The sequence below is a fragment of the Pagrus pagrus genome (assembly GCF_965226575.1).
Source record: "Pagrus pagrus genome assembly, chromosome: 5".
NCBI lineage: Eukaryota > Metazoa > Chordata > Actinopteri > Spariformes > Sparidae > Pagrus > Pagrus pagrus.
This window is the reverse complement of record NC_140189.1, coordinates 3584373-3611074: the sequence shown is the minus strand read 5'-3', so window position 1 is coordinate 3611074 and position 26702 is coordinate 3584373. Positions and strand designations below refer to the sequence as shown.

Here is a 26702-nt window from a genome sequence, read left to right as displayed (position 1 = left end):
ATCCTCCCCAAGTCTGGTTGTTGTCACTAAGGGTGCACTCACACCAGGCAATCCAATCGCAACTATTTCTATCAAAACAATCGCAATGTGATTTTTTTTTTGTACCATTTCGTGCAGCAATAGGAGTAGTGTAGCCTACTGTCTTTTATCTAGGAATCGGTACCACCAGAAAAAATTCCCTGACACCTATATTTCCATGATGCCCAAAGAGATTTTAAACACGTTTTCTGGATTATCTGGATTCCTCTATGTTAGGTATCTTCAGATAATCTGCACCAGGAGGAGGCTGAGGAGGAGAAAATGACGAGACACAAACACGCAGGCAGATAAAGACTCTGGAGAGTTTTAATTCTTTCCCAATTCCACATAAAACAAATATAAAAAAGTAGAGCGCTCTCTCGATTCAGAATCAACCCGAGCCGACATTAAATCTCCTCTCCTCTGATCATTTCTCCGGCTCCGTCTGGACTCAGACAGTTCTAACAGTTTTAAAAAGACCCATTCATAAGAATACGAGCAGGATGTAAAAATGAACAAAATTCAAAACCAAGCAAAGAAACAAAACAAAGAAAGAAGACTACAGCAAATTAATGACAGACTTGTTTGATTTCCTACTTTGAAAGACATCCTCACTTCGAATGGCACCAAACACAAAAACTAAAAAAAAAAATTAAAAAAAAACAGTAATGGGGAGATTCTTGATGCAAGAGCTGGTAGTTTCTCATGTGTAGGTTTAGCACAGGTACTGTGTGAACACAGGTACACATTTCATTTCATCAGATTCTGTGTGTGTGTGTGTGTGTGTGTGTGTGTGTGTGTGTGTGTGTGTGTGTGTGTCTGTGTGTCTCTCTCTCTCAGAGTTGCAGGGCACAGAACTGCTGGTAGACGGCCAGGATGTGAGGGTCGAGCTCTGCAGTAAACAGCAGGTTCTCCAGGGTTCCCATGTACTGCTGGATGGTCACATGGTGCTGCAGAGCGAGGAGAGACGTCACGTCATCGAGAGGATACAAACAGACTTTTTGAAAGTAAAGTACATTTACTCAAGTACTATACTTGACATCACTGGGGGCAATTTATCAGATTACATGCAGCTTCTTCTAGAGCCACAAAAGGCTTTAAAATACTTAGACCTGTAAACACACTGTAATGTGTAAAATTGGTGGAGTTACCCTTCAATAATACAATATATGTGTATTGTCAACAAGTAAATTATGATATAATATTACAGATTAAGATAAAATTTGATTGATTCCTGAGAAGGAGTTTACATGCTACCCACCAGAGAAACTATATATGGTTTTTAAACAACTTCAGTGCTTTAACTTTTGGTACTTTAGGTATATTTTCTTTACTACTTTAAGTACAAAATCTGACCACTTATTCCACCTCTGTGTGTGTCTGTGTCCATGTGTGAGGATGTTTTACCATGAGGAAGATCTGCTGCAGCCGCTCGATACAGTTTTTGTACCAGGGCGTGCTGATGTCGACGCTGCCCGTCTCACAGCGAACCAGATGCTCCGTCAACAACATGATGAAGCGCTGAGAGGAAAAACAACATGTTGCATGTGTGTTAAAGCTGCAATAAACAGGGCTCATATATGTATCAACGTCTCTATGTCACAACCCTGAATCCAAACATGCTGGGACGCTGTGTAAAACAAAAATAAAAAAATGGGGCACAGCCAAAAATTGTAACCTTGCAGAAAGACTAGGCATCACTTATGACAAAACAAACATACACGTGCCAAATGTCTACTGTATCCTGCGGTCACTATCACCAAGACATATTTACCTTCAACTCAGAGTACAAACCTAATTTAGAATTGTTACTATGGCTGCTTTCTCCATTTAAAAGTTACCATTAAAGCGTCCTACCTCACTGTACAAGTTTACACTCAAAATTGTTTCAGGAGATTTTTTCCTAAAATGCTGAATTTTTTTGAAGCTTCACAAATTTTATGGCAGCTACAACTTCTCTACAGTCGTTGCTCTGAGAAACTGAACCAAGACCTTCTAAAATCCTGGTGTACTTAGATTTGGGATTCCTCGCTCCGACAGCCTTCAGTACCTGGAAGATGACGAGGAAGAGGTTTTTCTGTTCGCTCTGAGCAGACTCCACTTTCTCCTGTAGCCTCTCGATCTGCTCCTCCAACTGACCCTCCTCATCCTCGCTGGCCTTGTCCATGTCTTCATCGTCACCGCTGTCCCTCTGATGGCAAACAAACACAAACATTGACCTTTAACTTCATTCTTAAACCAGCCGATTCATTTCAAGTGAATTCCTTTATTAGTTGAATTGAGCATGATGTGTTGGATGAAGTTACCCTCTTGTGCTGCTGTTTCTCCAGTTTGTCCTTGGCCTCCTCCAACTCCTGCTGGATCTTCTGGACATGTTTGTCCATCTTCCGGATGGTCGAGTGCAGAATCTCCCAGATGAAAAGTCTAGATGAAGATAAGAGAGTATTTTAAAGAGGTAGCCAGAGAGAAAACACAATATTCACAGGATATATACAAATATCTGCACCATTTTTTATATCCTTGAATTTATTTTTTGATTGATGTCCAGTTGATTTCTCACATCTCACCTGGTGAACTCATGAGCCATATCCTGAGAGAAGAGCCAGTTAGCGACAGCGGCACAGTCGACGATCTGCGTCCGAATCATTTTGTCCACCAACACTGCGATCATCTGTAACGCAGCAAAGACACACCACACATTACAACTCCACATTCAAAACACACATTTTTACAAAACAAAACATCCACATTGTCTCCATCACTGAATGACTGAAGTTTTTCAGGTTTGAATCTCTTCCTGTCTAATTAAAGTTGTTCTGTTTGTGTGTACCTGCGGGTGATTTCTCCACACGTCATAAACCACCTTGAGGATGTGCAGTTTGCCCTCATCGCTTTCTGTCAGGTTCTTCAGGATCTCATGAAACCTGGAGGAATCAGAGGATGGTGAGGCCAAAAGGTCTGGATTCACTCAATACAAAACCTGATTGGATTCACTCAATACAAAACCTGATTGGATTCATGCTCATGTATAAACAGAAAAGGGGGGCATTATTTTCAGTCTTTTGCTCCACTTTACTTAGTGATAAACCATCAACTTGGGTCCTTACGCCAGGTTCAGACAAGACGCTGAAGCGCCGCGCTCAGAAATTTTCGCGCGACCCACAGCCCTTCTGTTCACACCAGACACGAATTTCTCCGTACCGGTCGGCAAGCCGCTCTGCTCCTCGGCTGTTCTGTAGTCACAGCGTTGGAGCTGTCCTTGTAGAATGTATGCTCGGGGTCATACAACTCCCTGTACTTCTCCACTTCCACAATCAACTTCACATCATCCATCTTCAACAACTCCGGTGTCTCTCTGCCTCTCTCTCTCTCACCGTCTCTGTTTGCGTGTGTGTTTTGACACCCCATCCCCACCCCTTATAGCGAGCCCACTCTGTGTGTCTCTCTCTCTTTTGTGTGTGTGTGTTCACACATTCTAAAAAGTTAGGAGTATCAACTAATGAATTAATCAATTTGAAAGCGTGTATGTGAATAACAAAATAAGGGGGTGTGCGCTGCTGTGTTAATGTTAAAAGTCCTGCAATGAGAGCTGTGTCACTGTTAGCTACGGGGGGGTCCACTGTTGTACAAGACTCTGAGCAGAAGCAGTTTTTAAGGTAAACACACCGAGTTTGTTTAACGTGTTGAATGCTATGATGTGTGTTTGTCAGCTTGTTAGAGGTTGTCAGGGCAGAAAACCAAGAAAAGACAGAAATTCAGTTTGTTGCAAATTTGTGGTGAACTTACTTGCCGAGGGCACTGAATGAGTGACTGAAGGATTTGGCAGCCAGATGGAGCAGAGTCTGCAGGAACACGTCGACCCTCAGAGGGTTGAAAGTCTCCCCCTCATCTGAAAATAGAGAGAGAAGGGAATAAAAGTAATGAGGTTGAACATGTTTTTTTACCCAATAGGCTGAAATGATATCCATTTAACAGCAAATGTCATTCTCATTTGGAGCCATAAAATTGGAGATTTTTTGGTGAACGAACAGAGGTTGTGTAATCCACCCACCTGGAACACTGAGAGGTAATGTCTTCAGTACAGTTTGATATCAAATGTTTTAAAGATGATTACTGAAGGCCTCTCAGCCAAACAAATGACTAATGCCATTGCTTATTCCTCCTCGATTCTTTACGTACTTTCATACATTACGTAAAATTAGATTTTTGTGTATTTAGAGACAAAAATGAAATAGCTCCTCTTTTCACATAGAAAAAGTCAAAGAAGATGCAGCATTGACCTTCAGCAGGAACAAGTTATGATTTTATCCTCCAAGAAGAACCAGAATAACATAAAGACATCAAAATGAAGCAAAATAAGAAACTAACCATCATCATCTTCTTGGTTGGGGTTGGGCACATCTTTGAGGATGGCCAGGATCTCTTCGTTGGTTGCTCGGTTCTTGATGGCGTTGGACACAGCGATGGACACGGGGTAGCCTGGTAACGAAGCTGCGCGGCAGAGGAAACATTTTGTTCAGAGTTAATTTACAAACTGCTACACTGGTTACAGAGAGATTTGTGGAATTATCAGGGCCGACAGATAAATAAGTGTGCTTACAAGCGCTCTCATCTTCGTATTTGTAGATAAAGATGGGTTCAGCTGGGATGAGTGCTGAGAAGGTTGGAGGGACGATGTCCACTATCCGCTGATGGTACGAGAGTCTGCAGAGAAAAGAGTTAACACAACTTTAGTTCAAGAGGACACTATTGAGATTAAAGTGTCAAAAGCAACATTTTATCAGGGAGAAACAATCAGAAAAACATGAACAATATTTGACTTCTTCGAGGAGAAATGTATCAAAGCTCCACTAATTGCAGAGAATACAGAGTTAATACTATGTCAGACATAAAAGCCTGACCCTTCCCTGATCTCCAACGCTGTATTACCTTAGTTAAATTAAATACTCACTTCAACTTAATATGAGAGATAGGGAGAGGACACGTTTAAACTTGTGTGAATAAAGCTTAAATACCTCATACACTTCTCCAGAACCTCTTTGACAAACTTGGGCTTGGGCTTGTCAAGATCAACAGTCAAGCAGTCGGACCTTTATAAAGGACACACGATCATACGGTCAACTGTTATTTACAACAATAAATAGCTGCTAAAAAAGCTTTTTCGGTCCACTCACCAGTCATCCCAGCTCCATCGAAACTGGAAGTTGCTCAAGTGGTGAGCAAACCAGTTGATTAGTCTGGAAATAAAAATGAAAATGGAGAGATGTGATGTGTTAAATCATAGACGGGAACTACTTCACCTTAAGTGTTTCACTCATCCAGTAAAAGTTAAAGTTATATTACCTGTCTATGCAGGTGGTGTTCATGGTGTCCAGTCTCATGTAGAGCATCTCTGTGGCTTGGGCCAACTGACAAGCAGGTGTTAAGACAAAAACCTTTTTTCAAGTGGAAACATTTTTGGTTTTGTTGACTGTTGTGTACTTTAAACTCTAAACTATAACACGTTTAATATCATTAACCTGACCTGAACTTTGAACTTATGTCTGGCCAGTCCTTGAATGCCCTCTAGGGGTCATTGATGTTTTACCCTTGCATCTCTGTCAGTTTGGGGCATGGCAAAGATTGTTAAACATTGGCAAAAATGCTTGAGAATACTTTTGTTGATACTCAGTAAACAGTACATAAGTATATACAGTAAATTATCAAGTTATTTAAATACACCAATTGCTCCCTTACGTGGTCGGATCGGTGATCGGTTTATTTAAACTCACTAATCGGTGATCGGCCCCAAAAATCCTGATCGTGTAAAGCCTAAAAAATGCTACAATACAAACAAATTTTGTCCATGTTGCCTGGCTGCTCTGTCACCAATACTATTTGAAGATCTGTTGGGTGTGCAGAGTCTAAATGCTCTATTCTACTGCAGCTTAGGACTCTCAACACACCATGAACTCCCAGGTTCAGACATATCTGGGTGTTTAGTAAAACTGTACCGACATAAACTGCAGTGACACAAACAATCAAGGATACAACTTGTGGCAAAGATCCGGGCTGCAGTTTGCAGAGCTCAATAAGCAGTGTGGTGTACATGACGTCGATGTGAGGCGGAACGGGCAGCTGGAAAAGTTCTCCAAAGATCACCTGAAAAATAAAAATACTGCAGATAAATACTTCAAACCAGACTCTGATTTGAAATCAATTATTTTTAGGATGTGAACTGTCAAAAACTTGTTTACCTCCACGATGTGATAGTTGAGCGGAATCTTATTTTTCCCTGGATAGCTCAGTAACTGAGCAGCACTGAGAGGTTTAAAAGAAAAATCAGGAACATTCAAACATTTGAACAGGTGGTTAAACATTCAGACAAAATTTTAAAAAATGACCACATTTGATACCCACCATGTTTTCCTCTCTTTCCAGTGAGTCTTGATGATACAGTGCAGGTTTTCTTCTATGACAAATCGCTCCACTGAATGGCTGCCGGGCATAACTGGACCCTGAAGATGATTAAAGAGGACATACGTTTGTGGACGCTGCACAGCAGAAAACCATAGCCTGTCCCTACTGTCAGTGACATATTGATGTGTGTTTGTACCTCGGGGGCATCAGTGTAGTCGAACATGCGGAAGACGACCCGGGGCATGGGGTACTGGGCGTCTGGCATGTGGCCCGGTGGGGTGAAGGGGGGCAGGTTGTGTTGCAGGGCCTCACAGAGCACACTGTCAAAGGCGATGTATGGACGAAGGATGTGGCGCTCCTGCCAGCGGTCTTTCTTTAGCTTCTGAATCTGGGCCCAGAGGCAGTCCAGGTACTGAGAGAAGACGGAGAGAGAGGGGGTCACATTTTAATAGAAGCTGGCACACACTTTCTTTATTTACAAGAAGAAAAACATCAGCTATTGATGTAAAACCACTTAAGTCTGAAATACGTGAGGTCAAATCAGAGACTGCAGCAAATGTTCAAAAAGTGTTTGAACATGAAAGCTAGTTTGTGGGTCCTCGCAGAGTCTTTCAGTTATCTAATAATTATATCTTGCAAGATAACAACTAACAATTCAGGCGGGTTTAAAGAGAGATACACAGACAGGATCTTACTGAAGAAGACTCAATGTTTCTACAAGATGGTGCCAGTGGTTAGCAGAAAGTATTCAGATTCTTTTATCCTAACAATTAAGTTCCTTGTAGTACTTTAAAAGGGATAATGACTGAAGTGATCTTAGTACACCATGGTTCTTTTCTAAACAATTAAAGGGAGAGCTGTAGTTCTTCCATCTGCCTCTCACCTCCTCTTGTGGGTGGGGTTTCTCTGCTGTCCACACCTGCAGCATGGGGACGTGTGTCTTTACTCGCCCCCTGGAAATTAAAAAAGACAGTTGACATTAAGGAAGAGCTGACTAATTAAAGTCTTGAACAATTTACTAGACTGTTTCCAAAAAGTAAAAAGACATATAGCTTATGAGCAGGTAAAAGAGGCAGAAATGTTACTTGAGGTAGCCTTCGATCTGGCTGAGAAGTCGGTCCATCTCAACATCCTTCTTCTCATAAAGCTCCTTACCGACCCAGGGCAGACAGGACAGCACCACATACACAAACCAGTCCGACCGAACCTGAGGACACAAACAAGACCTCTTACAAAAAACTCTTTAATCCAACATCATTTTGAGCCAGGACGGCAGCCAAACCGACTGAAAATCATAGTGCCTCCTCTAACAATTTCCATACATGTTTTTAAGCATATTTCAAGAAACTGCAAGAAACTGGTGTTTGAGGTCAAGGATAATTTTAACTACTAATCTTTAACTGTAAAGAGTAAATGTTTTCATTTAGGAGGTAAACAAAATAGCAGAATCACTCCACCCCAGCATGTTACTTACCTGTGGTACATCCTCCTCTTGAGTAACACTGACAAAGTTTTCGAACATGGCCACCATTGAAGGAGCAGCGATCACATGGCAGTTGACCAAGTCAGACAGAAAACGCACCTACAAAAAGAACACAGTGTCAAAAGAAAAAAATGTGCAAGCACCATTTTATTTGCCAATAAAAAGTCAGCTTACCAAGTAAACAGCTTCATTGTACAAGTTGTTCTTCAGTGTCTCCTTGAGTTGTCTGATCATGGCCTCAACAAACTCGCCCCCGAAATTGTAGTTCCTGGCATTCAGAAGGCCGACTAAAGTAGTATACACAGTCAGCTTCTCAGGTAGGAGGCGGGCGCTGCCAAAAAAGGCGACTCAGTGAAAAACTACCACGCAAACACTGATCATTTCAGTAGAAAAGGGGTGAGAACGGGTGTGAACTTACACAGCACATAAAATACGCAGGATTTTGTTTTTGTAGTTCGGAAGGTCAGCCTCCAACACGCCTGCGAGGCCTTCCAAGTTGCTCTCCAGGGATGAGGTACTCTAAAAATGAAGCAATTTAGCTGTTGAAATATGCATGATTTTCTGCCTTTGGAGATTAACGGTGTGCCATTTGAATCAGAGTGGGATGAGATAGAATACAGTTGATGTAACTACATTGCCTGTGTTGACTCTTTACCTTCTCCCCCACGCGACATATCAGAGACTCCAGCCGGTCTTCAATTTCAATGGGCTCCGATGTTCTCCTCCTCTTGTGGGCCTGACCTCCTGGAAGGAAAAAAGGGGAACAAAATAATCACAGTGAGTGGAGCGAGAAACATTAGCTGAGAGAATAACTCAGGGGCAGCCAGGATGGGAGAAAAAAACATAAATAACACCTGAAATGTGTTTAATAATATTCCTCAAAGACTTAGACTGCTGCCGACAGATATTGTTCTAAGATATTTAATAACTTTTGAACCACTAATCATATCCATATATGCTTTAAAGACTCAGCTTTTCAGTGTTATCGTACTGTTTGTTTAGTAAACGTGATTACAACAACATGTTCTGCAGCATTGATTTGTCAAGGAAACCCACATAGTTTCTTCCTCTGGGTCAAAGGGCAGTGGTTGCAGCCAAGCTACTTTTGTTATTCATGTTGAATGGATAATATATTTCTCTAAAAAAAGAGTCACCTTTGCTTCCATGTCCTCTGCTAGGATTTACTTAACTTTCTATTTACTCTCTGAACTTTTTTGGACACATCTACATGATAAGTGAATAAAATAAATAGGATTGCAAATGTTTTTTTTTTTAAACATGGAAAGGATAATATACAAGAAATGGCTTTGACTTGCTTAGGAAAGGTCAGATGTAGACAAAAAAACTTACATGGTAGTCTAAAACATTCCAGCACATCTTTTAAAGTAAAAAAAACTAAACTGACCATTCTCAGTCAACGCAAATGTAAAACTGGGACTTTAGATGAGCCCTACAGAAACTCAAGGTCTCTCGAGTCAGAATGTAGGAAAACAAAGTAAATACAGCAATGTCCCAAAAATTGTCCTAGGTCTTTGAAGGACATACAACCAAGTTCTACTTTGGTAATTTTGAACAAGGGAGGGCTTCACCAAATTTAACCGTGAGGAGCTGACCAAAGACTGGTTACCTATCAAATATAAAGGATTATTAGCAAGAACATGCTATGAAATTACATTTGAGGATATGTTTGATTCAGTGTTCTCCGAGCTTGTCCCATACTAGGAACAAAAAGTCAGGATATATCCGCCTCTATTGCATTAATTTAGACCATTATTTTTGAAATCTGTGTGTTGTGTATGTCCTCCAAATTATGCGACCTTTATATGTATGATGTTAAATAAAACAGCCAGTGACGCAGTTTGGGGTTAGAGTCATACCCCTGAGAAGCTTAATTTTCGGTGAATAGTGAAACACTTGAGTCCGAGCTGGGATGATTTTGCAAATACTGATTTAGGGTGGCTTTTCCCTTTAACTGATCATAAATAGGTAAACTTTTGAATCAACCCATCGTCAGTGGATCGCAACTAAGATTATGAGGATAAACAAATAGCTTAGTACCTTAAATAAAAGCTACTCTCACTAGGTTATTAGTATTAATCACATCATTTGGTGGTTACCGCCCCCATGTCGACTAGCTAACCCAGCAGCTAACAGTAACCGCGTAACGTTACCGGTTAATTCTTGCCATTTTCACACTTTGCTCAATCTTCTCGCGTTAAAGTCACAAAGGCGTAAACAATTATCGACATATATCAAGTGTTTTGTATTTTTTGGACAACAATGACAAGACTGAGACATGGCCTCGTTAAGTAATCTTTAACTCAGCATGCGTGAATGCACCGAGATTAACGTTACCGACAACACGCTAACGTTAGCTAGCCGCCGCTCGTTAGCCTACCGTCTGATTTACACATGTAACGACCGCTTACCGTCATTCTCGTCGCTGTGCCGTCTTCTGGACATTTTCCGCTATGAATGTACGATAATTCGGCTAGAAAATGAATGTGAAACAAAATAATAAGTTGGCTAAACAAGCTTCCAGATCCTTCAGCCTGGCTGCTAACACTAGTCCAGAAAAATAATAGCGGTCTGATTCAAGTGAAGCACATCCGGTGCAGTATGGGGTCAACCGGAAGGTGCAACATCCTTTTTCGCCCGACGTCTACTGCTGTATTTTCTGCTACACGTTTGGTCAGAGTTAGATATGTAAAATGTTTATATTGTCATTTTTAAACTTTATGCTTAGTGTTTTCCAAGATTAAGTCAAGATTGAATGCCTGGTCGTATTACTCAAACTTGCTCAGCCCACAAAGCGGAAGTAGCTGCTAAATTTTAACAAGTAACTTAGCTGAAGATTATTTCCTAGCTAACTGAATTGAGAGTCATTTTCAAAAGCTGTTAAAAAAACATGGCAGCAGATGATAAACCGTGCTTAGAGTTCATGGACTTGGAACTCGACACTTCGACATCTAACGTAAATGGACTAAAACAGGAGAAACAACTTTCTGCCTCACAAAGGAGGTACTACAGCTTCTGCAGGAGGAAGGTGAGTGACAACAACAAACATTGAACACCTGACCGATGGTAAATGGCCTTTTACCGTCAATACTGTCACCAGATGGCCAGATTAGTAAGCACATGGTTGTGTTTCAGAGTATGAACAGGTTCACTAATAAATGTTATATACGTGTGTCAATAATAGCTCAAGTCAACACATTTTATATGGCATCAGTGTGTTTCTTTTCCTGGTTTTTGAAGGCTGAATTAAAATACAGTGAGGTAATTTTCTGAACTTACCAGACTATTCAACTTCTATTCTAATACTTGCCTTCACCCACTTACTCATTATACCCACAGTCCTGATAGTTATTAATCAAAAATGTAATTCTGTTAATATTTAGTGAAAGCTGTAATAGTAATCCCCACATTATTGTTGCAATATTGATTTTGAGGTATTTAGTTCATATTTCATTTATGAAGTGCTTTTGAGGAGAGTTCAAAATATCAAGATGTAATAATAATAATAATAATAATAATGATATCTTGGTTTTATACAGTGCCTGTCAAGAGACCCAAGGATGTTAAGGAAGATAGATATAACCTAATAAATATAACTATATTATTTTAAACCATTATCAGCTGGCCCTAATTCAACTATTATAATAATGTCAAAATAATATGTACTCTCTCTAGATTATGCTAAACTTTAAAAAAAAAGAAAAATGATGGAGAAGATATAAAGAGATGTTTTGATTTATAAATTGTACATATTGCATTTACAATATAGAGTTAGATCGAAAATGGGCCGATATATTGACTGATATTAGCTTATTGTAGCTATATGAGTACTGGCATATGTGACTGCTAGCAAGTCAGAAGAAATGGCATTATTATTTTGACAAAGGTATGTTTGAGGATATTTTAAAACAGTGTTGCATTACACAATTTGTCCACCAGAGAGTACTGGCAGGTTTATTTTTCAACAGTAAAATTAATCAGTATGTGTGTTGGTCGCAAATCCTTAAATCCATAATGTAAGAGATTGTTAACAAAAATATTTGTGTGAAGTATGTTATATTCTGCTGTCAAAAATTCAGTGTCTCTGGGGCTAAACTACTGAACATAATGGCTTATACTGTAGCATAAAGTTTGATCAGAGGTTGCCAAACTGGAAATCCAAATGCACCAAGGTCACAAGATGAATCTAAGGGGCTGTAAAGTGATAATAGAAAAAGAGAAGGGAAGATCAGTCTTTGATTGAACTTCTCTCAACTCATGAACATATAATCTTGAATGAGGAGTTGAATGCAGACATGGATTTCAAAGGTTGGGAACTATGATGTAATCCAGAGCCACGTGATATTGGACAAAAACTGACATTGCATATATTATATGATTTTCTTGTATATATTCTGTGATATGAAAAATACAGGAATTTTCAGCAGATAACTGCTGAGTGGCAGAAAGTCTACTGTTTGGTAACATGTTAATATTTATCTAGTGCTGTAAGGTTAGTGTTCAGCCTGAATGTTGCGAAACCAAAAAAAAAATCCTGATCTAAAATGTGAAAGAGCTGAGTTAATTTGCTTTATTTGACACTGTCTGTCCTGAACTGTGACGAAGCAAAATTATGCTGTGGTGCTGAATCAATATATCATGTAGCCTTCATACAATCTGTGCTCTTGATACTGTTTAAACACATTTAACTGTAGATCGTTTTTATTTTAAACAGGATTTGACTTTGCCACATTTTCTTCTCCACAGTCATTCGCTGCCTTTGTGGCATCCAAGAGGGATGGCACTCAGGAGGAAGGCAGCTCGCCTTGGTGCTGCTGTGGCCAGACCTTTAAGGAACACTCTGCCATTCACAAACATGTGGCCAGGACTCATGATACTGAAATACAGCAGCTCACACAGGCAACGTACAAGCGTTTGTTAAGCCAGCTGGAGGAAGAACCTGAAACACAGCAGCTGAACGAGCGCGAGTCCAAACCGGTGGACATTTCTGTGTGGATACCTGAGGCTGGGCACATCTCTGAGGAACAACTACAAAAGTACTGGTCAAATTTAGATTGTTGCACTGTCTGTGTCTTTGTATTGTTTTAAAGTCAAAGAAAAAATTGAGTTTTATTGCATTTTATTGAGTTTAATGTCTTTCACAAAGAAATTGTGATATCTCTCAATGTATTTCTTCTTTTCAGTGGTCCAGGGAAGGTTCTCCTCTATTATCACTACTGTCAGCTGGAGGATCCACATGTCATCTGTGCTTGGCAGAAAGCTTTGTGTGAGAAGCTCCACTTGACAGGCAAGGTGAATAAATTCTTTAATCCTGCTTCCAGCTGGGAGATTGTAGAATGTTTACAGAACAGATCAGGTAAAGACTTGTAGACATGCTTCTAAAATTGTAAGGAGAAAAAAAGGAACATTTAATTAAATGTATCTCTTTACATTTAAAATAAATAATGATCATGTTTTTCAGGTGAGGGTGGCGACTGAAGGCATCAATGGAACAGTTGGTGGCACCGACATGGCCACTGACCATTACATCGATGCAATGTGTTCACATCCTCTCTTCAAGATGGATAAAGAGGATTTTAAGGTCAGACTTGGATAAAAAAAACAAAAAAACGATAGAATATATAACTTTACCTTTTGTGTATAAAATATATATAGATGACATAATGTTTGTGTATGTGTGTGTTTAGACAAGTGATGGCGGCGCGGAGTGTTTTACAGACCTGAGGGTTGGCGTTTATAAGGAAATCGTCCCAATGGGAGTGGATCCTGATGTTATTTCCTACCAACTAGCAGGTATAGTTGGTTTAATACTATTGTAATACTACAATATAATTCCACCGTTACTACAGTGATGCTATGGCTTTGCTTTATTTTTTGTATGTATGTGCATTGGTAGAATTATAAAGGTGTTTTTATGCTGTTACTGCTAGGAATGTGCTTTGCTTTTAATTTCATAATTTAAGTGTTTTTTCCTTCCTTCTCAGGAGTTCATCTCGAGCCGGAGGAGTTTCATAGAGAAGTTGAGGCTCTTTTGGCTGAAAGAGATTCGTGCAATGACACCATCCTCTTGGACTGCCGCAATTTTTATGAAAGTAAAATTGTAAGTGATATCAGTTTTCCTCCAAAACAATTTATTTGCACAGTTTCTCCAAGGTAAAAATGTAATTTAAATAAAAGTATCATGATATTAAAACTGATTATCTGTGATAATCTTTTCCCTCCAGGGGCAGTTTACTCATTGTCTGGCCCCTGACATCCGTAAGTTCAGCTACTTCCCAGACTACGTTGACCAGAACATCGAACTGTTCAGAGACAAGAAGGTCTTGATGTACTGCACAGGGGGGATTCGCTGTGAGCGTGGCTCTGCCTACCTCCGGTCGAAAGTAAGTTGACTTGTGGATGTGAAAATGCACACAGATTGTTTGCAACAGTTTCAGCCTACACTGAAAGATCTAATTTGCCACCCTGCCTGTAGGATGTGTGTAAAGAGGTTTACCAGCTGAAAGGTGGAATCCACAAGTATCTGGAGCGATATCCAGAAGGCTTCTATCGAGGGAAACTGTTTGTGTTTGATGAACGCTACGCCATCTCCTCCAACAATGATGTCATCTCAGGTTAGTGTGTGCACGACGGCCCTTATCAGCACATTACAACATTAATAAACACTAACATTTAGTTGTAAATAATTCTGTGTCTCTGTCCAGACTGCAGGTACTGCAGCCATCCCTGGGACCAGTACGAGCTCTGTTCCACCCAGTTCTGCTGTCAGCTGGTTCTATCCTGTCCCGGCTGCAGACAGAATGGACACACTGCCTGCTGCCCCACCTGCCAAACCAAAGGACAGGCTAAGAGCAAGGCATCCCCCGCTGTTCTGCATCACAAAGAAGAGTGTGAGTGCACTGGTGGACGTCCCAGAATCCCTCAGGATGTGTAGCGATAGGATGGGACATCAGTGATTGCAGCCACATGAAAAATGTGGACTGTCATGAATTTTTTTTATCTAAATGTTGGTAATTCAGTCAGATTTACTGTATCTGAGGGGTTTGTTTATCATTCTTTTATTGAGAAATGTAGGAATACATCTGCACAATCTGAGTTTTAAAACATGAATTTCAAAAAACGGGAATGTGTCATCAACAATGAAAGCTCAGTTCTGTGTGTGTATTTGTGTGAACATTTTATTTTATTTTTCAAATCAGTTCTTTGACAATTATTATTATTAATGGGTTGCCTTTTATTGGTTCCAAATATTAATGGTTTCACTGACCGTTTTAAAAAAAGTAGAAAAAAGTAGATACGCACATAACAAAGCAGTTATAGCACAGCAGTTTTCTTGTGATCCCTGATCATGCAATCTCTGGCCAAAGCAGGTTAGCAGGTGTTGCTTAAACACTTTGAAACCACAAGCAGCAACACATCTGTGTGCCTTACTTGGAACGACACTGATCAGGGCCGACATTCAGTTTTTTTCTGATTATCAGAATTGGTGTTTTTGTGTCCAATTGCCGATAAAATGTATCACCTTAAAATGAAATCCTTTGGCTCTGAGCTCTTCTTCTGTCTGGAGTCACCACTCTGTGATCTCACTCAGTGTCCTGCCCAAAACACTGTCTGAGTGGTTACACATCACAAGAAATAGCCTATCAATACTCAATAATCTGAATCTGCAACTTGTAACTACAGTTAGCGAATACATTTAGAGGAGTGGAAAATGTAAATACTCAAAATTGTATGTAAGTATAGTACTTGAGTAAAGTTAGTTGTATTTATTGATAATCCATCACTGGTTGTTCTAAATTTGACACGACATTTTTTTATTTGTATTACAAATGTATCAGTCAGTTCCAAATATTGGTCTCCTTGATTACTAATAATCAGTATCAGCTCTGAAAGAAACATCTCAGTCAATTCCTTGATGGCACATTGATAGAGCTATCCTCCGCATATCTGACTATGAGCACATGTCAATAAGAAACCATGCAAAAATATGTCAAGTGTAGAGTCAAGTCTTTATTTCAGCAGGTCTTGAAGAAACAGTTTCATTATTATCCCACCAAGGAGGTTATGTTTTCACCTATGTCTGTTGGTTGGTTTGTCAGCAGGATTACCGAAAAACTACAGAATGGATTTTCACGAAACGTGGATGGAGGATGGGCCTCGGTCCAGAATAGACCCCATTAACTTTTGGCGCAGATCTGGATAAAGGGATCGATCCAGAAATTATTTTCTCAGTTTTTTTTTACATCGCGAGATTGGGCGCTTTTTGAGATTTTTGTTAATTTTTTCAGTTTTATTCATACAGGCCAAAATCACAATCATTTTGGGCTACATAAATGAAATTTCTCAGAGAACAATGCATGGATCTTGATGAAAAAAAAATCAGGTGTATTTAGGTGGCTGGATTCTGTGAGTGAGTACAATTTGATATGGATAAAGGGGACTTTTGGGACTTGGTGGAGGTATGCACTCTATTGAGTACCATTCTAGCTTTACTTCTGTTTTTCACAACAAAATAATGAGAAAATAAGGGAAAATTTGAATAAAAAGTCATACTGAACAAGAGATATGATTATATAGTGTAATATAAGTTGGATTTAATGTAACTGTATGAACGAATAATTACAGAGCACTGTGTTTTCATTAAATTAGAATAGAATAAAGTATATATACTTACATATAAAATCCACAAGAGGGAGTGATGGTACCAGCGCCGGGAGTCAGTTAAGAAGCTCCTCAACATCCCGACTGGAAGCTTCAGCTCTCAGCCGAGCGGACCTGTCCAGGCTGCCCGGGTCTTCACTGACCAGCAGCAGCCTCTCTGTCGCATTTCTGGGCTGAAACCAGGCTTCGGAACCGAGCAGCTCATGTGTATTTACCCCGCCGTGTATCTGTGGGCATAAGGACGGGAGGACCGAGCGATGTCTTCGCCGGGTTTCACAAACCTGAACAGCTCCGTCAGCTACAGCCAGAACTCGACGCCGAACGGTGGAGCTGCGCCCCCCTATCAGAACGGTACAGCAGGCCGGATGATGCGATTAGCCGGCTCGCTTAGCGTTAGCATGCTAACCCTCCGTGATGTCAGTTTGTCAGCCGTTGATTTTATAGTTTTCTGTGCCGCTGTCCTCTAGTGTTAATTATAACAGTAACATTAAATATGAATGAGGACGAAGTGTAATTGTGTTTTAAAATTGTGTGTTTCAGCTAAAGCTAGGCAGGTGCTAACATAAGCTAACTTAAGAGCTAGCTCAGGTATTGAAACCCTAAGGAGATAGCGGCTAATATGTAGCTGATAAGCTAGCGTAAAACGAGCCAAGTGTTAGCTAGATCAAAGCAGTGTAACAGACAGCGTATATCAATTTCATAATGTCTGCTTTATATTGAAGCTCTGATAAACAACCATTCGATTATATTCACCCTGAAATAATTGTTTTGTATTGATTATTGATGGCTGCTGCTAGAGAGAGCTAGCTGGGTATTAACCCTCACTGCTGAGGTGACAGCTGCTGATGAAGCCTGTTGTTTGCAGATAACCTCGGTTCAGAGCTTTGTCCTACTACACCTTGATGGTAGAAGTGGAATTAAAATACTTGTGACACTTATATGTACTTTACCACCTCCTCCAACCTTTCAGGTCCAGCACAGACATACCAGTCCATGTATCCACCTACAGGCTGCTATGGAGCCCCACCTCAACCACAGAGCTACCCCACCATCCCTGCCCACCCCACTCTTGCTCCCAACAAAGCCCCCAGTACGAACAGTGGCCACAGTGCTTACTACTACCAGAGCAACCATCAGCAGCAGCCCCATCACCTCCCTCAGCATCATGTAGCACCCTCTCCATACAGTGCTCCCTCCAGCTCTGTCCCTCCTTCTCAGGCATATGCCACCCTCCCCACCTCAGGACCACCACCACCCCCACCATCAAATGCCCAGTACAACCAGCAGCAGCAGCATCCGCCATATGCCACTCCAGGATCCTACTATGGACAGCAGTCATACCCAACACAACACTCCCAACAGCAGCAGCAACAACAACAGCCCAGTTTGGTGCCTGCTCCCGCTGGCGCCCCTGGAGCTCCCCTCTATCCAATTGTTTCGTACCCGTCTGCGCCAGGAAGTAGCCAGTATGGCACCCTGAGTTCCTCCCAGAGCACCTCCACCCCTGGAGTCATGCCCACCCAGATGGGTGCACCCCTGCATCAGTACAACACCTCTCGGTCAGCCTCCACGACAGCGGCGCAGCCTGGGTACAGCGTGGCTCCTCCTAGTCAGCTGGTGCCAACAGTTAATGGTCAAGGAAGCACAGGTATCTTTGAATAGTTTAATTACGCTGTTGTTGAGCAGTTGCTGGCTGAAAAATGAGACAATTTCCTTGACATTTCTTAAACTACAGGCTTATGACGGGACTTAAAGCAATTGTTGTTGCAGCGGCATATATACTAGCTGTTTTGGTAAATTTTGGCGATAAAAAGGCAATATTGGTATCACTCAAATGATTTTCTGCCAACACTTTGGTGATTTGGGAATTTGCATTTTTTGCGTGTGTGTCAAGTAGTAAAGCTTGAAATTAACTACAGAAGAAATATGTCTTTGTTAAAAAAAATGACACATTTTTTTAACTGTTTTTCCTCAAGTCACTTACCACTTGAGTAGGCATTAAAATTCATAAACTGTTTCACACTTGCAAAAGTCAGTGTTTGTATCAACCAACATAAGTGTGAACAATCATCAAAACATACTGATACACACACACATCCAAAAATAACCATTCAGAATTCCTTGAAGGTTTGTTGTAGAGGTGAAAAGACTGACAATGTCAATTTTGTACCTTTTTTTAAATTTTTTTTTAATATATATATTTTTTGTGTGTTTTTCTTCCCTAACCACAGTCCATCAACATTATGACCAAAGCCACCAGGCTTCTCTGAGCTACGACTCATATGGCGGGGTCACTCACAGCAGTGGTGGTGCAGATGCAGACCGACCGCCCTCAGGAACCCCCTCCACTTCAGTCCATTCCTCGCCGGGCCACCACCAAGGTAACAATATTTTAATTTCAGTTTATTTAAGACTCTGACAGGACACACAGAAGAATATAGATCAGGTTTGTTACTATTCTTCAGTGCTGCTGGTTGTGAATTTTTTGACTGAGGAATGTTAGCAATGGGCCTCATGTATGTATGTATGTTTGTATGTATGCATTTGTATGTACAAAGTTCACAAACTGCCATTGTGCAGTTAATCTTCTAAATAAAATATGCATTGCAGCTGTTGTGAAGGAATCATTTAATGTAGTATAAAGTAAAGCTGTAAGTCCTCTGTTGTGATTTTTGTAAAAATGTTCGGACCAAAAAACCTTTTTTACAGTTAAAAGGTCAACATGAAATGCTGAGGACACACTAATGCAGTAGTTTTAGAAGTTGTCCTTTCATTTAATCTTTTATTTGGTTGGATGTGTTTCTTTTTTTCTAACCTGCTTGACTTTTCTGTTTAAACATAATGTTTTTATAGAGAAAATGACATTTGCTGGTGCAGATTCTCCAAGGAGCCTTTTGTTTAGATATACAGTTTGAATGAGTGGAATTGTGCTCTAAATTTGCAGTGCATGTGAATGGCTTACATGGTTCACAGCTGCACTACACGTTATCTGTTGCACACATGCACACACTTTCAAAAGTGCAGGTGTGAGTGTCTATACAAATTTGAGGCGTTCAGGTTCTAACCAGCCAGCTGCTGGTTTACTTTTGCCATGACCTCTGAATTTTTTTTCCACTGTCTCTCTGACACCAGCAGCACCTGCATTAAATCATAATTTGAGTTGCAAAAACCAAATGACTTTGAAGATTTGCATAGTTTCGCCAAGAACAAGAAAGGAAGTATATTTTAAGAAGTGTTAAAGGACCAATGGCCATAACATTTCTCCAGATTTTTCACTCTCTGTGGCCTTTAAAATGTGTTTACCTAAATCAGTTTCCTCTGTCCCAGTAATACTGGCCTGAGGCAAGAGAAACAGGTTATACAATAGCGAGAGATTAACAGGACAAAAAAGGACACACCTCTCTTATACACATGTATTAAAAGGGACAGTGTGTTGTTAAGTATTTGTACTGGTGGTTAATTAGTGTTAAATCAAGTGGTCTAATTATTTTAAGCTGGGTTAAAGCTATACGGTAAAACTGAAAGCAATAGTTGATTATTATGGCCAGTTATTGTGGTGCAAATAGAATTTTTTATTGTGATACATTTCAGTAAAAAAAATAAAAATAAACTGCCCTTATACAGCCTGTCTGGCATAATCCAAGCCCAGAGATCAGATGTTATTTACACCCTTGACACACGGTGGAGCTCGTGTGCACACTTCAGACAGGGTGCGTCCTAGCGCTTTTAGTTTAGTAGCTACTTTAAAGATTTCGGCTTAAAAATTTGAGACCTCAGGGCTTGGACTAGGATTATCCCAGACAAGCTGTACTTAGCCATTTTATGTTTTTTATGGTTTAATTTACTTTTTAAAACAAGTCTCATGCTACTCTAGGTGATCACATCAGCTGTTTTCCTTCCTCCTTTTCCTTCCTTTTTAGGTGAATTTTTATTTATCTGCAGCCACTCCAATCACTTTGACACATATATGATGCTTTTTTAAAATACTTCTTAAAATACAACTTCTCAGTTGGCCTAAGATTTTACTGGTTTCATATGTAGACTTGGATATAGAGTTATCGCTAAGCAACACACCTTGTTGCAAAGTAGGCTGTGACTCACCCTTTTCTCAGTACCTTTTTCAGTTTTGCTGGAGGGTCTTTAACTCTTGTTAAATAATAATCGATAATATTGGTTTTGACTGGCAAAACTGGTCTACCACCTGCTACTTTTATCAAAGAATAGAAGTTATAGAGACTGTCCTTACTGTCACTTCAATCATATACAGCTAGTACACAAGGGAATGAGACAATGTTCCTCCTCGAACATGGTGCTACATAGCCTGCACAAAACTACAGAAAGTGCTTGTGTGTGACCATGTACAAGACCTTGCAAAAATATTAGTTGTACCAAAAGATAAAAGTTAATTCATGGCTTCAACACATGCGTGCACACACATCTCATGGAATGAAATTTACTGCCCCTCCTCCGCTGCTCTTTCTGCCGTCGATTACTTCGTCTTGACAGTTTTCTTCTGTACTTTCCCACTCCCCCTTCCAACAGGCATGCAGTATGGATATGTTGCTAATAGTGGAGCTAGCTCTGCCTCTGCCACCACCTCAGGCCCAGCCGCAGCCCCCTCGTCATCCAGCTCTGATGATGATGATGATGAGGAGGAGGAGGATGAGGAAGCAGGTCTGCTTGAGCTTTTTCCCCCCCACAACTTATCCCCATAAACTCCTTCAGCTCTTTGTATCCCCTCTAAACGAACCTCCATCCATCGTGTTTACCTTTGGGTGTGTTTCCATCCCCAACCCAGGCAGCGTATTCTTCTGTGTCTGATGGCCATCTGTCACTACCAACACGCTTAATCAGTTTGCCGCTCATCATTCGTACCTTCCGCTTTCTAATGGGCTAATCAGATTTTTTCCCTCCCCTTCCTGCTGCCTCCTCTACAGCTTTCCAAAGTTCACCCAGTGCTCACCGTCTTTCACCCTCACACTCATCAGTACTGACACTGAATCATATTTTAAATCTGTGCATACACTGCTGCTCTTCTGTTCCATCACTGAAAACTGAAATTCTGTCTCTCAGAGAGGTAAGAGGGTTAGCATTTCAGTTTGACTTCTGCCAGATTCTGCTCGTCTTCATTGTCATGCAGTGGAGGGAGTCATCCTTGCATGCTGTCTAGCTCTGTCTCACTCAGTGGCCTCTGGGATATGATGATCCCTCTGTAGTGCACCTCCAATTATCCCTACAGATGATGGAAAAAGAATCAATAAGTTGTGTTCTTTCTTCTGATCGTCTTACAACCCCAGAGCTCTGGTAGCAGTGAATCTCAAGGCTGTGGATATGAGTAGGAATTTGTTGTTGTTGTCTTATTTTAAGCTCACATTTAAGTGTTTCGTAACACTTGTTTTTAAGTGAGTTAGTTCTGAAACAAATAGTTCATCAACAGGAACAACAATTTTTTTCACACGATTAATGACTAGTGCTGCAACAATTAATCGATTAGTTGTCAATTACATTAATCATAATCAATAATCGATCAATCAGTTTGAGTAATTTGTAGAAGAATTTGTTTTTAAATTCTCAGATTCCATCTTCTTAAATGTGAATATATTCTGGTTTCTTTGCTGCTATATGACAGTAAACTGAATATGCTTTGGGTTGTGGACAAAACAAGATATTTGAGGATGTCGATCGAAATTTTCACTATTTTCTTACATTTTATAGACCAAACAACGTATCTATTACTCGAGAAAATAATCAACAAATCATCGACAATATGAATATTTGTCAGCTGCTGCTTTATGAGTGACAGATGAGTAATAGTTTAAGATTAATAGTGAGGTCATTGGGCTTCTAGAATGTGAGGAGTTGCTTCTTTTCTTGGTCTTCATATTGTTGTTAATTGAATATGGATTGTTGGTCAAACAAAATGAAAAAATGTGCTGAACATTTCTCTCAAAAATACTTAAGAGAATAACCTCCAGACAATGGGTGCACCTCCAAGTGTGAATGTGCAGAGCTGTGTGTTGAAGGTGCTGACAAAGAGAACTTTGCTCTCAGGGAAACTCACTTGAGCAGATAAAGGTCGATATAACTAATGAAAATAATCAGTGTCCACCTTTAAAAATGATTTTTATATCCTAGTGGCACAATGCTTTAAAATGACATAACATCAAAGTTGCACTCAAATTGAATTAGTATGCTTACGATCAATAATGATAAAGTTAAGTACTTGATATGATTTAAAAGAGATTTAAATGTAAAAAAAAAAAAGTAACTTCTTTACTTCTTAAATATCTGGACCACATAATACAGTACTGAGCTGAAACTCTCCTGCATGTATGTGTTATGTACCTCTCAGGTGTTCTACTGATGAATGTCCCTCAGGAGCTGTGTCATCAGCTCAGGTTAACAAGTTTTTAAATATAGTCACTCCCCTGCCAGCAGGTCCTGGCTCTGTGTGTGTTTTCTGACTTGCCTGCTCCCCAAGAGAGAGATGGCTGAAGATTTAGTCTCCGCAGTTAGCACTCATTTACACCTCTGTTAATAAAGACAGAAGTTTGTTTTGGCTTTCAGCTTTTTCCCCTCGTGATTATTTCAATTCCCCTTCAGTCTGTCTCACGAGTCACCTGCTGCAATAGATTACGTTGTTGATTTCTCGATGCCATGCTAATATCTGAATCAGACCTGTGATATAAAGTTATTCAAAATTACATATAAATTAACATCCTGTGTTTAAGTGTTATGCATTACTTAATCTACTTAACCTAATGGTGAAAAATAGAAACCGAAATCGACCGATAATATCATAACATTTATATCGGTGCCGGTGTATATGTTGTCCGATATGATTTTTTTTTTTTTTCACGGAACATAAAGTAGAATAAGAAGCTTGGGTTCATTTATAATAATTGAATTCCCAGTGAGATTTGCTGTTTCATTGCACTAACAAGTTTATTGATAAACTATTGTAATCCTGTTTTGTAACCGCATTTAAGGGATCATTGCAAAAACTTTTTTATATATAGGTATACTTTATATCAGCCGATGTACAATATGTTTTGCATATGTATTTATATGAATATATATTTATGTTTTTTAACTCCCTAATAATGCAATACTTTTAATGTTTTTAGCACTTTTAGCGCTAATTATTTATCTATTATAGACTATTTTTTTATATACATAATTATCTACAGATTATGTATGTGTGATGCTGCTATTTTATGGATTTCTGCCGAACATAGTTTCGTTGTATTTTAATATCCAATGACAATAAAGTATCTATCTAATATGGGTTTCAGTATCAGCCCAAAAGTCAAGTCAAGCCAAAAATTGGTACTAGTGAAAACAAAACCTTCAATAACTTTTTTTTTTGGAATCAATATTTTTGATTGTAAAATAAAAATACAACATGATCATATTATTAGGAGATGGTACCTCTAAAAGTCTATAAATGATATCATCAAAATGTTGCTCACTCCTAATGGACAAAAATCAAAGTTTAACCTGTGTTTTAAGATAGTAATGGAGTTGATAATTCTTGTTATCAAATGAGAGTCAAGGTGGTTCAGTCTCTTTTTGGTAAAAGGGCTTTTTTTGGGGCAAGTTTTTCCTCACTGAATCGAGGGTCGAAGGACAGAGGGTGTCGTCTCTGTACAGATTGTAAAGCCCTCTGAGGCAAACTGTGATTTGTGAATTTGGGCTATACAAATAAAATTTGATTTGATTTGATTAAAACATTAAACTTTTCTACCAAGGTTTAATTCACTAACAAAGGATGAAAAGGCAAAGATGCCTGTCAAAATGTCCTGAAGCCCAAGGCAACATCTTCAAGTTTGTTTTGTCAGACTAACTGTCTAGAAGGCAAAGACATTCAATTTACAAAGCTGTAAAACACAGAAAAGCAGAAAATCCTCACATTAGAAAAGCTGGAACCATCAAATGTATGGAGCTTCTGCTAGTAAAAATTGTTTAGTTTTAAGTAGAGCAGTGTCGTTCAAGTCACATACAGTATGTTCTTTTCTTTGCTTTGTCTTCTTGTGTCCTCTTTGCTGAGTCACCCTGCCACTTATACCAAAATGTCTCAAGAAGATGTACTCGTTGTCATGGCAGTGCTGAGGCAAGTCTCAGCTGATTGTTGCAGCACATGTTGCATCTTGAAGCACAAACTATAGACATGTGGTCTTCACACTGATCGTAGATAATCAGATCAGTATCACTTGTGAGAAACGGATTAGAAGGGGGACCCTGTTGGCCTCAGTATGATTGAATCTTCCTTAATTTTCAGTTGTAAGGATCGGCAACAGCCCGGAAGCAAAGCAGAGTCGTCTTGTGACTAAAAATCTTAGAAGGGTTAGAAGAAAAAGGGAAATTATGCTGAATAATGTTTTACTCTCAAAACCTCTGAGTAGCATCCTCTTTATTAATCTATGAGCTGACAGAACAAAGCAGGAGAGACGAAGAGGAGGAGGAGGAAGTGTCAAAAGAATATTGGAAGAGGAGGAGGAAGAAGGCTAAGCTGTCCTGGTGTCCTCCTCCTCCAGAGCAGATAATCCAGTAGTCTGCTGGTCCGATTTAGTTGGAGATAATTGGATCCCGTCCCGTCCAATGAGTTCTCTGCCAGAGGCCTGTCGTGTCTTGGTTTGCTGCTGTTGATCCCTCCTTTTGGCCCGCATGGATTAATGGCTTCATTCAAATATTCTGCCCTTGTAATCCTTTTGGAAACCAATTCGTTATTGGACACGAGAGGGAAAACAGTAGCAGCAGTAGACCAGAATGCCATGCAACTGCAAGACATTTTTTAAACAGTTTTTCCTGTATTTGATGGAGTACAGTAGAAAAGAAGATGGGAAGTGTGAACCCAGAAGGCTGTTTATCCACTAATAGATGCAACTTATCAATTTGGTGCCCCTTTTCTGACTTGTTGATTGCTGATTGTTTGGCATTCTGGGAAATGAATGAAATCACCAACATAGTGGAAAAATGAAGAAGCAGCTTAAAAGAAAGTGTGTAAAAGAATGACAACAGTCACAAATGAATAGTCTGCTGTGGAGTTTTCTTGTGAATAAGCAGTTATGCATTTAAAGATACTCACCAATATACGGTTTGTGTATGCTTGAGGAAACAATGTGTTGAATGCATTTCCTTCCTTGTATACGGAAGAAAATCAATTTTCAGACCTGAAATGACCTGCAGTGACTTTGAATAATTTGAATAATCTATGCATGTAAACAGTGTCTTGCCCTTATTTCTAAAATGACAACATACCTACTAAGCTGTTTACATGGCTAATGGTAATGAATATTGCACTAATATTCCTGTTTACATGCAGCACTGCATACTCCAGTTAATGCATCCAAAAACCTGTTGATATCCACTATTACAGTACATAATGCTGAAAAGTAGGGATCTTCTGTGTGCGTCTCTACCCCTGTGGTAAGAACCAGGTTAAGACACGTATTCAAATAATTGCTCCTTTAAAACCTGAATTATATTGTCATTTCTCACAAGGCTACATTCGAAATTGGGCGTAATTCAGAATATCCAAACGGAATATTCTGTTTACATGACCTGTTTCAAATCCTGAATAATAATGTAGAATTAGTGTGCATGGAAACAATCATTATTTACACTGGCTAGACATCCTACTCTTCACCACCTTTTGCTTGCTACAGTAATGCTGGCCATTTCATGGCATATTTGAAGTTATGAGTTAAGAAAATGTTGATATATGAGGATATTAATAACTGCCATTCTTTACCATCACACAATCTCTGTAATCTTTTGCTATTCTCATATTTCTATACTCCATATTCATCCTCCGTTCCTTCGATGTTTTCTATCCTCGGAGGCCTGTGCTCTCCACCAAACATTCGTCTGCTTAAGTGCATCCTTTCATCCTGTTCTCTTTCCTGTACTCACGCTGCCTCGTCTCTTTTTTTCTCTGAGGCCTGAAGGAGGCCAAACGCAGCGCTCTTCATGGCCAACCAAAGAAAAACTGCCTTTTATTTAGCTTTTAATGTTTTTTCTTTTGTTCTTTGCCGCTTTAGCTCGTTTTTTTTTTATTTTTTTTATTTGACCCTCCTTCTTTCTCTCTTTTTACCTTTCAATGTTATCTTTCAACCTTTGC

General features: G+C 39.7%; 3 protein-coding genes across 4 annotated transcripts in view; 2 read left to right on the top strand and 1 right to left on the bottom strand.

Annotated features, from left to right (window-relative positions):
* Positions 1-327: 327 nt before the first annotated feature.
* Positions 328-10482, bottom strand: ncbp1 (nuclear cap binding protein subunit 1). Its single transcript, XM_084353161.1, has 23 exons — positions 10330-10482; positions 8556-8644; positions 8319-8419; positions 8075-8231; positions 7892-7999; positions 7503-7624; positions 7301-7370; positions 6614-6829; positions 6418-6515; positions 6255-6318; positions 6049-6159; positions 5362-5426; positions 5193-5255; positions 5034-5108; positions 4619-4722; positions 4387-4509; positions 3805-3907; positions 2849-2942; positions 2586-2689; positions 2325-2442; positions 2069-2209; positions 1426-1539; positions 328-968 (listed from the first exon to the last, which is right to left on the bottom strand). Exons 1-23 carry the CDS (start codon positions 10361-10363, stop codon positions 855-857), a joined length of 2388 nt encoding a protein of 795 aa, XP_084209287.1. The 5' UTR covers positions 10364-10482; the 3' UTR covers positions 328-854.
* An 83-nt stretch (positions 10483-10565) lies between these two features.
* Positions 10566-15834, top strand: tstd2 (thiosulfate sulfurtransferase like domain containing 2). Its single transcript, XM_084353162.1, has 9 exons — positions 10566-10946; positions 12665-12954; positions 13102-13210; positions 13380-13499; positions 13606-13711; positions 13903-14018; positions 14143-14301; positions 14394-14532; positions 14623-15834. The coding sequence occupies exons 1-9, from the start codon at positions 10809-10811 to the stop codon at positions 14850-14852; spliced, it is 1407 nt and encodes a 468-aa protein (XP_084209288.1). The 5' UTR covers positions 10566-10808; the 3' UTR covers positions 14853-15834.
* Positions 15835-16620: 786 nt separating this feature from the next.
* Positions 16621-26702, top strand: part of sec24b (SEC24 homolog B, COPII coat complex component) — a 30204-nt gene continuing 20122 nt past the window's right edge. The window contains exons 1-4 of one of the 2 annotated variants that reach the window (XM_084353159.1): positions 16621-16930; positions 17550-18227; positions 18811-18960; positions 21122-21253. In XM_084353159.1, the coding sequence (XP_084209285.1) occupies positions 16837-16930; positions 17550-18227; positions 18811-18960; positions 21122-21253 (1054 nt within the window). In that variant the 5' untranslated portion in view covers positions 16621-16836. The remainder of the gene's footprint in view (positions 16931-17549; positions 18228-18810; positions 18961-21121; positions 21254-26702) is intronic. The other variant, XM_084353160.1, reaches the window with a different exon arrangement.

Coding starts and splice junctions, on each gene's coding strand:
- ncbp1 (XM_084353161.1), bottom strand. CDS start 10,363: ATGTCCAGAAGACGGCACAGCGACGAGAATGACG. Junction 6,830..7,300: donor AACCCCACCCACAAGAGGAG/GTGAGAGGCAGA, acceptor GTCTTCTCTCAG/TACCTGGACTGCCTCTGGGC. Junction 2,943..3,804: donor TCATTCAGTGCCCTCGGCAA/GTAAGTTCACCA, acceptor TGATTCCTCCAG/GTTTCATGAGATCCTGAAGA.
- tstd2 (XM_084353162.1), top strand. CDS start 10,809: ATGGCAGCAGATGATAAACCGTGCTTAGAGTTCATGGACTTGGAACTC. Junction 13,211..13,379: donor AGCTCCACTTGACAGGCAAG/GTGAATAAATTC, acceptor CATGTTTTTCAG/GTGAGGGTGGCGACTGAAGG. Junction 14,302..14,393: donor CTGCCTACCTCCGGTCGAAA/GTAAGTTGACTT, acceptor CCCTGCCTGTAG/GATGTGTGTAAAGAGGTTTA.